General features: G+C 30.4%; 1 protein-coding gene across 1 annotated transcript; it reads left to right on the forward strand.

The window, feature by feature from the left end:
* Positions 1-1532: 1532 nt before the first annotated feature.
* On the forward strand, positions 1533-8653 carry LOC126743192 (mesencephalic astrocyte-derived neurotrophic factor homolog). The gene is made up of 4 exons (XM_050450173.1): positions 1533-1700; positions 1811-1922; positions 5028-5152; positions 7512-8653. The coding sequence occupies exons 2-4, from the start codon at positions 1844-1846 to the stop codon at positions 7812-7814; spliced, it is 507 nt and encodes a 168-aa protein (XP_050306130.1). The 5' UTR covers positions 1533-1700; positions 1811-1843; the 3' UTR covers positions 7815-8653.
* The last annotated feature ends 1475 nt before the right edge of the window (positions 8654-10128 follow it).

Here is a 10128-nt window from a genome sequence, read left to right on the forward strand (position 1 = left end):
TTTCAATTTTACACGAGTTTAGAATGTCTATAAACTTTACTGTACTTCTGTATTTAGGATTAATGACTTTGGCGATAGGTCACTCTTAAATTTTGCAAAAAAATGGTCAATGCAAGTTTCGGTCTCATTTGTCACCCTAGTTGGAATACCAATAAATTGTTGTAACCCAAAAGAATTTAGTGATGATATATAGATATTAAAAGTTTCTGTAAAAACCAAAATATCACAATATGAAAGGTCAAAATTTTCTATAAGTAAAACGATTTCATCAAAATTATGTTTTAAACTTCTTATGTTGAGTTGTAAAATATTTAGTAATTTTAAGTACCTATGCAATTTTGAAATGATAAAGAGAATGATTAAATTACCCTGAAGACTAAGAGATTATTGATACAAGCCAATGAGATGCTTAATCCGAATTTTAAAATTTGATGGATTCCTGAACATGTCAGGCAATGAACGTGCGAATACTTTAGCTTTACTTAATATATAATAGAATACTTTTACTTTACTTTAGCTTTAAAACGAAGCAATACTTTAGCTAATATCGGTAGAGGACTTAATATCCCAAAAAAGCTACTTCTTGAGTCTCATCTTCTTCCCACAAAAAAAATTAGAGCTGAAGATTCAAATAATTGGATAACCAACAGGGAGAAGGGTATCTGGTACAGGCGAATTCAATTCACATTCCCTAACAAATCGTGGTACAAGACTTTCGAATTTTTTAATAGGAGACATATTGCCAAAGTATATAGATTTCAACAATCAATTTTGTTAGACTGTGATATTACCTCTGTTATATTAGGTATAGGTTATTGTTACAGGTCATTGATTAACATCCCAACACCTTGGTAAAATCTATAAAACCTGATCCACTCTGTGAATGTGGTTAAGTAGAGGATATAGATTCGCATATATTTTTAGGTTGTCCAATAAAACAAATTTAAAAAATTCAAAATCTTGATATCTATGAATTATTTATAAACAAAGGAATTCCAGGCTCATTAAATATGGCTATAATGCTCTCAAAAGTTGATTTGGAAACTGTTTTGATTATTTATAATTTTCTTAGTATCAACAAGTTAAAACTATGATTCAGGATTCAATTATGTCGACTACTAACTCTTCATTAATATTCCAATCAATTATCCTTTCAATAAAATTGCTGAAAATTAAATTTTGTAAGAAAATCAAAAATGAAAATCTAATCAAATGCATATGTGTTGTCTTTCCAGTGGTGTGTATATCCTGTATTATCCTGAATTATACCCAAAACCCTACTTTGTGTTGACACAACAACAGTAAGGGTAAAATCAAAAGCTGTGATAATCGGAAGCAAAGAGTAATGTAGAACAAGCTAGGATACCAGAAGCCAGATACCACCCGAAGCTTGCTCACATCACAATCACATGAGCTTGCAAATTACCGGAAAGGAGCAGAAGCCATAAAGAAGAAGAAGAAGCCTTTACGGAATCTACGTCACTAATTTCGTATTGAACTGTCAGCTTGCCATCCTCCGGTCAACGTGGACGAATCACGGGTCGCCAACACTGATTCATGACAAACAGACAAACATGTCAATTTTATTCACTGAAAGGGGTTTCGGGGTTTCGCCGCAATCCGCATCCTAAGCATAAAAGTTTTTCGAATATCAATTTTCATCATATTATTTAATACAATTTAGCATTTGAACATCTGTGGTATGTATAATTATAAATATTAATAAAATGTATTTCAACAATACTATGATGAAAAATTCCCAAAATTTTACTTCATTTTGTCAATTCTAACCTATAATTTTAAATTACAGATTTGCATCATTTTACAAGAAAAATAATAAGAAATGGAGGTCCAGTTGCTGTTATTAATGGTTTTTTCAGCCATTCTTTCCATACAAGCACTCAAACAGGGAGAGTGTGAAGGTAACTACCTATAAGAATCTTTATTTCTATAACCCTTCTTTTATTTTTCCACCCCCACTAGGTGTGGGGGATCAAGCTTTTTTATTCATTACTCAATGGTAAACCATTTTACAAAATATCAAATTTAACTAAGTAGGTACTTCCTAAGAAGTAACAGTAATTTGAGAAGAATTTAATTAATGCCATGGGTGTAATAAAACAATTTACTTATTTAACCTTAGGGACTGATGGATTGGAAGATTGTGTCAATGTTTCCTTGCATTTTATGAACTGTTAGTTACGTAAATGTTAGTCCAATGTAACTCCAAGTTCAATAAATATTATAAATGGCTTTTGTAAGATGTTTGAAATGTGACTCTTCGCAAAACATAGGTAGCTATAGTTAGTTGAATCATTTAACATTTTTAGAAGGAATTGTTGATTAATATATAAGACATATATTAAACATTAATCTATGATCCTTAAGAAGAACCATAACCTACTTTTAATGTATGATAATTTTGCAAAAGCTCAAATTCGAAAAGTAGGTTTATTGTCCCAAACAGAGCTATTGACAAAGCCTTATTAAATCTAAGTCAGTAAAACTTAGGAATAGTAGATATCAAAAAGCAAAACATCATTAAAAAACTTGTCTAATGTATAATATGCCTCAGTTACTAACAATCTTTTTAAACCTAATATAAGAGTTAAGTTTTCTTATTTAAAGAAAAAGGTGAACATTTTTTTACCCATGTAAATAAAACCACTTTTCACTTGCTCTGAATGTGGAATGAATAAGTTCTTAATTTTTTTTTGATTTGTAAATATTTTCAATGCTATTGATATGAACATGATAAAAAGTTTGTTCTGGCTGTGAATTTCTTACAAGTTTGAAACTGTTTCCAACAACTTCTTATCGATTTGAAACCATTTGTGCAAACACTGCTTGAGTGGAATCCAATTTAAAAAAAAAAGGCAAGAAAAATAACCTCACTTTTATGTCATACATAGCATAAAAATTAACATACTGTGGGGGGGTTAATCTCCCATAGGGTCTCCCCAGTTTGATATATATATTAATATATATTATGTTTAATAGTTTTGATTTTTGGACCTTATCTGTTCCTTAAGTAAATCTTGTAAGTCTGTGTCTGATCTAAATTATCAGAAAATTCTGATAATTCAGATTCTCCTGATGATTCAAAGTCCTTCATTTGCTCAAGATGTATTTTTAGACTTATCCAATAGTAAAATACAATTTCAAAATGAACATCAAGGATTATACAAAATAAAAACAACAATTTAGAGGTCATGCTCATGTTAAACTGAACTGTTGACTGGCTACATGAATTTGCTAACACTTTTTTTGAAATAAATCTGAAAACAAGTCTATCAGATGATCAGAAATTTGTTTAGGAACATTTAACTTTTCATCAGAAGTTTCTGTGCGAACACACTTTACTCTATGTGCATGTTTATTTCTTGGAAACTTGTTTCTTTCTGCCATGAGAACAAACCTAAAATGGTGACCAGGTTGGGATGCATATTCAGGGATAGACCTGGCATATGAGATATACAAAACCTTAAAAACATTAGATGAAAAATTAGAACTTAATCTAGAAATAAAACTTTTATATATATGTGGCAGAACATTATTTCTATGGTCACAAAAACATAATTTAAAATTTAACAGTAACAGTACTCCAAGACCAATATCACTTCCACATTTTTTAATAACTTATTAATATAATAAATAATTGTATGTATTTGGAGATTTAAGATTGACTATTTAAAAAAGAGAATACCATAAATTAATAATTTTAGTAATTTCATTTTAAAGTATAAATTAGTCTGAATACTTTTAAATCATCAGCATAAACATAAGAAAGTTTAAGCTTTATAACAAAAATAAGTCATTACCAATAAAAACAAAATAGTGCCCAAATGAGAGCCTTTCAGACATACAAAACCTTAAAAATGTTGCATGCAAAATTAGAACTAAATCTGGTAATAAAACTTAAGTTTCTATAAGCATGTTGCAAAATATTATTTCTATTGCCTCAAAAACATAATTTAGAATCCAAAAGTACTCCTTTACCACTTCTACCCTTCTTAGTAACTTATTAATGTTATAATTATATGTATATGGAGATTTAGATTTAGCAAGAGATATAAAATGACACTTATTAACATTAACAAAAACTTAAACAATAATTTGGTGATATTGATTCTGATCCTCTGTTTTCTACTGGTAGGAAAACTCTTTAACCATTTTATGATACAATTCCCCTATTGATATGCTTGCAACTTGTGAACAGTTCACTCAGACACACAAGTCTTCAAGAATAAGAAAATTGATCCCTGTAGATCTGGCAGATTCAAAGCCCTGATATGTATCATCAACTATGCCCTTACATGTCAGATTAATAAGACAGACTAAATAGATTTCTCTATAATTTGATACACTACACCAGTCACCTACTTTAAGATTGGGAGTAATAACAGATTTTTCCCAAAATTCAGAAAAAACCCAGACAACAATGTTTTTGAGATAAATTAAATAAATGGAAACATGGAATTTTGAAAGTCTTGTATTTCAATATGATTCCAAAAATGTTGTGAATTTTATACCAAACAATCTTCTGTCATTGCAAATCGTCAGTTTTTGGATGAGGAAAAAAATTTTAATTTTTAAAAAACAACATAAAAAATAGCATATAATTGATTTAGAGATAATTAAAGGCATTAGCATTAGTACTATCTAAAGATTCATTTCAATTTATAGATGCAAGGTAATTATCCAACAAAGCATTGTTACAGTTCTTAAAATCAAAAAATTCAGCATTATAAGATTAAGGTTTTGCATTTCAGCAGGGACAGTCCTAGAGACTTTTTTTGGACGGTGAGGGGACACAATTACTAAAATGTCCTAATTTTAAACCGTGATTTTCCCAACTTAAAATTTTTAGAACCTAATTTTTCTATACATTGATGACACATCACAATGCACTGTTCAAGTTTTTCAGTTTTGTACATAAAACAAATTAACATTATATGACAAGGATAGTTTTTAACCTAATTTGTTTTATTTATACTTGTGTGGCTTTTATTACTATTTCTTTTCAGTTTGTATCAAAGTGCTAGATAAGTTCCGGAACACACTTCCTGAAGACATATTGAAGGATCACAAAAAGATAGAGAGAGAGTTTAAAGACTTTTGCAAAGGTGTTATAAACAAGGAGAATAGATTTGTAAGTAATAATAAAATTATATCATATACTCACTACCCTAAAGATTAATGCCACCAAATAAGAATCATTAAGTAGATATATTTGAGTTTAAGCTAGAAGATTATTTTAAAGGAATATGTATAAAACTGAAACTAAATTTATATTAAGGATTATGTTTAATAAAGGGCAGGGTGCCATAAATGTTTATTTCGGAATTTATAAGAAAAGTCACTTCACCCAGTACAATTTTCCATAAATCTATTGCTCATTATTTAATCAACACATTACAATTACTTAATTTAATTATTGGATTTTTTTTTGGTTATAAATTGTTATTTGAGCATCTTTTTTAATTTTTGTCCTTTCCTATCAGAGCTTATTGATGATTATCTTCAAAAAAAGAAAGTTAGCATAGAGAGTTAAATAAAGGACAGGAAGACAAAACAATGCAGAAAGCTGCCTGTGAAACACATGTTTCTGCTTATTAGCTTCTTTAGGTAGACCAACCAGAAAAAAAGAATAACAAGGGATCGTAAACAGGAACAAATAATCCATGTGTAAAAAGCTCTAGTACCTTTGATACATAATGTATTGGAATAGTCACTAAACTTCAGAAAGACTTTAAAATGTACCTAAAAACTTCAATTATCATTTATTGTTTTAAAGCCCTTTTATATGCTAAAAAGGATTTAACAATGCAAATATGTTCTGGCAAATGATTCAATATTCTCATAGAGGTGTTTATAGGACCGTCATGCACCTGAAGTAATCAAAGGAAACAATGTAGAGCTTTTAGTGTTATAGGCCTGTTATAGGTTACTATGTGATAAAAGGTTTGTTGAGATACTCTGTACAAAGGGAGGCAGATGAAACATTTATTTATATTTCTTTGCTGAATGGCATGGTTCGTCGGAACTTAGGAGTGGCACTATTAGTTTAGTGCGACGTTTAATTCCAGCTTTCTCAGGCACTTAACAATCAGTGGTAATCTCTTTTATCAGTTTGTGTTTAACACCAAGCAAAAGTTGTTATTCAAGTAAAAAAATCAGTAATGTACCTCATGTGTCTTTTTTTAAAGCATTTTTTAATTATCTCTGATTGTTTAGTGCCTGAGGAGGCCTGCGGAGGTCGCACTAAACTAATAGTATTCTTAAAATAGTTCGAACTTCTAAGTTTCGAAGAATTCTGCCATTTTGCAAAGAAGTTAATTTAAGGAGACAAAAAAATAATTTATTTATTATTCATTTATTTGGGTCAACAAGTAAAATACTCTTACACAAGTTAAGAAATATTAAAGGGAAATACATATACCTAAAAAAAAAATAAAGACTAAAATTATTTTCATCTAAAATTAGTCAAAACTAGCAATGCAACACTCAAAATAAAGCATAAATCAGGTTACAGTAGGTCAGCAAAGTTGGTGCAGAGATACTACTCAAATGACTAAAATGCACTTTTTAACTAGGTACTCCTTAATCTTGGCCTTAAATGCAAAGAGAGGCAACACATTGAACACATTGAAAAACTGAGTCCCACAATAAAATGAGCCATTACTGTGCCATTGTTATAGTGCGAGTGACTATCAAAATGAGTCATAAACCTGTCAAGATTCTTTCTGACAAATAGGAAGCATAGCAATATAAGAGTTCTCAATATTTTGAAATGTAAACTGCAGCATTGTGGATCAACAGTTATTAAAACATATTAAAAACTAATAATACTAAATATTAATAACTAAGTACTGAGTATAGTAGTTTTGCCGAAATAATATTAGCATTAATTTATTTTGGAAAATATCCAGACAGAAATGATAAATTAATAAGACGGGGTGACCTGAAAGACTACCACCAGTACACTGTGACAGTAGAGAACAAGGAATGTCATTATAGAAGGCTTGTTAGAAACGGATTTAATGATGATGAATTTTCATTATCAGTAAAAGTTGATAAGAAAATAGATTGTGATTTAATACTGCTGAAAAAATCTGCTGTGGACTTTATGACAATAAGATTGTTGATCTAATTTTTCCAAACTTACTGATGAAATTTATTTTAATTTTATTTAAAATGTATTACCAACTTTGCTACTTGATGCAAGTATAAACTGTACACTCAACATGATGGACACATTTTAGACGAACTATAATTGACTTATTAATCGACAATTTTCCAAATATGTGGATATTTAAAGGCAGTCGTAATGATTGACATGTTAAATAGCGATTGTCACTGTACGTTTTTTCCAGTATCTAATTAAGCAAAGTATAGCTTTCTGTACATAGATAATAAGATTTTGAATCTAATTATTAGTTTTAAGCATAACTAGAAGTATTTAGGTGATTTAATTTTGAGGTGGTTGTTTTAATATTACCATTTTTTAGTGTTATTACCTTGGTGGGCTGGAAGAATCAGCAACAGGCATCTTAGGAGAAATGTCCAAACCAATGTCCTGGTCCCTTCCTTCAGAAAAAATCTGTGAGAAACTCAAGAAAAAAGACTCACAAATTTGTGAGCTCCGGTACGACGTCCAAATTGACCTTAAAACAGTAGATTTAAAGAAACTTAAAGTGAGGGATCTGAAGAAAATCCTTAATGACTGGGGTGAGGAGTGTGCAGGGTGCATTGAAAAAAGTGAGTTCCTTAAGAGAATAGAAGAGCTGAAGCCTAAGCACACAGAGCTATGATGGGTTACTAGTAGATTTTTTTTTAAATTGTGATCAGGATTTCTTGTATTGAAATAAAGCCAGTCTAGTTTATCTCAAATCATTGTAAGTTTCTTTCTTATTTAGTAGCCTTAAACAACTTTTTTGATAGATTTTTTATGAAACATTTAACCTTGTTGTGATGCAACAGAGTCAGCGTATATATAAAACAAAAAGAAACTGCTAAGGACAATCTTTTTACTTTATAATATAACCTTTTAAAATGTTTTATGTTAAAACAATATGCTTGATTTATTTTTATATAGAGTACCAGGCAGTATTTTTAGCATTTTAGATTTGAATTTAAGACTTTGTTGCTTACAACGAGGTTGGTAATGGTATTAATACTAAATAAATTTGGTTTTTTGGTATTGTCAGGTCAATTAATTTTTGAAAATGTTTAATATTATTTGAATAGGGAAATATTAATAGGTGCTACTAAATCACAGTGGATAAATAAACTGTTCAGGATAGACTTGAAGATTTTTTATTCAGTAAAAAAATAAATTCCATAATTTTCTAAGAGCCAAGCATATAGTAAATATTTTTTTTAGCAAATTATTCTCATAACTAACCTCATGTTTCTATTTTAAAATATTAACCATTGGGAGTTTAATGTTGTTTGATTGAAACATTTAGTTTTTTAATATACTTTGTTGGATTTGTACTGGAGAGTCTACCTGAAGTTATTTGTCTAGAATGTGGAGATATAGTTAGCTTTTTTACCACCACTGGCAAGTGATTATGTCCTGTATTTTTTTAGGTTAATTAATTTATGAAAACCTATTTATATTTTAATAAACACTCTTGTTATATGAATAGATCAATTTTTTTTCTGCTTTGTTATCAATGCTTACATAATGTAGCATTTTTACTATTCGTTAACATTTACGACTAATTATTTTGATTTACGAGTCATATAAACATTGCGACTTGAAATAGTCTCCTGTCTATATATGAACTAGTCTCCTATCTATCTCCTATTTATATACTATCTAGATCAGGGTTCCGGGAGATTCGCTAACCTCCCACGTGTCTCCAGATATCCGGAAGGGCGGAGAACAGCTCATTTCATCACGAAATAATCTCAGAGATGGTGAATGTCGAGTGCGAGTGATCGAAAGGTTGTGAAATGTTTCAGATGTTGGGAGTTTGGGCATCGAGGTACAAAATGTAAAGGAGTAGATAGAACAAATTTGTGCCTAAAATGCTTGCAAAAAGGACATCATAAATTAAATTGCACAAATGAACCTTTCTGCGTCCTTAATGCGAAGATAGTTACCATGCGAGCGGATCAGAGATTTGTCAGGCATTTAAAAAAGCCATGCAATTGGCTAGGAGTAACGAGAAAATCTATAAAAAATTATGGCTCTTAAAATTCTGGCAACGCTAAGAGCCATAAAAGATAAAAAGCGATTTCATTGCTATAAGCGAGTCACATACGCGTAAATGTCAAGACCGGAGGCGATCTACCATAACCAAAGTCTCAGCAGCAATAATGAATCTAAGCCGAAGATACCCTGCATTAAGATACAAGTATTACGCGGTTTAAATATAAGGACAATAATCTTTTTGTTATATAGGTTCGAAATAAGTGTCAGTTATTTATGGGAAAAGTAATGATGTGCGGCACTTAAGAAGGGTTGTGAACTAAAAATTGAATTGAAAGATGAGTCAAAACCAGTGTGTTATCGCCCTTATAGATTAGCCCTGAAAGAGAGAGATGTAGTAAGAGAGAAAATCGATGGCTTGCTTTCTGCAGGTATTATAAGAGAATCTAATTCAGATTTTGCTAGTCCTATTGTTCTAGTGAAAAAGAAAAATAATTCATATCGTTTATGTTGTGATTATAGGTCATTAAATAAAATAACTAAAAAACAAGTCTATCCTATGAAAAATATTGAAGAACAATTAAATATGTTAGGGGGGAAATATTATTTCACAAGTTTAGATTGTAATCAAGGCTTCCACCAGATAGCTGTTGCCTCGGGCTCTGTTGATAAAACGGCATTTGTCACCCCAGATGGTCATTTTGAGTATATAAAAATGCCTTTTGGTTTGATACATGCGCCAGCTGTATTTCAATGTGCTATTGACAGAGCTCTGGGTAATTTGCGGTTTGATCAAGTTCTAGTTTACATGGATGACCTCCTAATCCCCACTAGTACTCCTGAGCAAGGTTTAGAATTATTAGAAAAAGTTTTGCAGTTATTGTCTGAGGCAGGTTTTAAATTAAATTTTAAAAAATGTTCTTTTCTAAAACAATTCATTCAATTTTTGGGTCATGAAATAGGTC

The sequence above is a fragment of the Anthonomus grandis genome, chromosome 12 (assembly GCF_022605725.1).
Source record: "Anthonomus grandis grandis chromosome 12, icAntGran1.3, whole genome shotgun sequence".
Taxonomy (NCBI): Eukaryota; Metazoa; Arthropoda; class Insecta; order Coleoptera; family Curculionidae; genus Anthonomus; species Anthonomus grandis.

Coding starts and splice junctions, on each gene's coding strand:
- LOC126743192 (XM_050450173.1), top strand. CDS start 1,844: ATGGAGGTCCAGTTGCTGTTATTAATGGTTTTTTCAGCCATTCTTTCC. Junction 1,923..5,027: donor CAAACAGGGAGAGTGTGAAG/GTAACTACCTAT, acceptor ATTTCTTTTCAG/TTTGTATCAAAGTGCTAGAT. Junction 5,153..7,511: donor TAAACAAGGAGAATAGATTT/GTAAGTAATAAT, acceptor ACCATTTTTTAG/TGTTATTACCTTGGTGGGCT.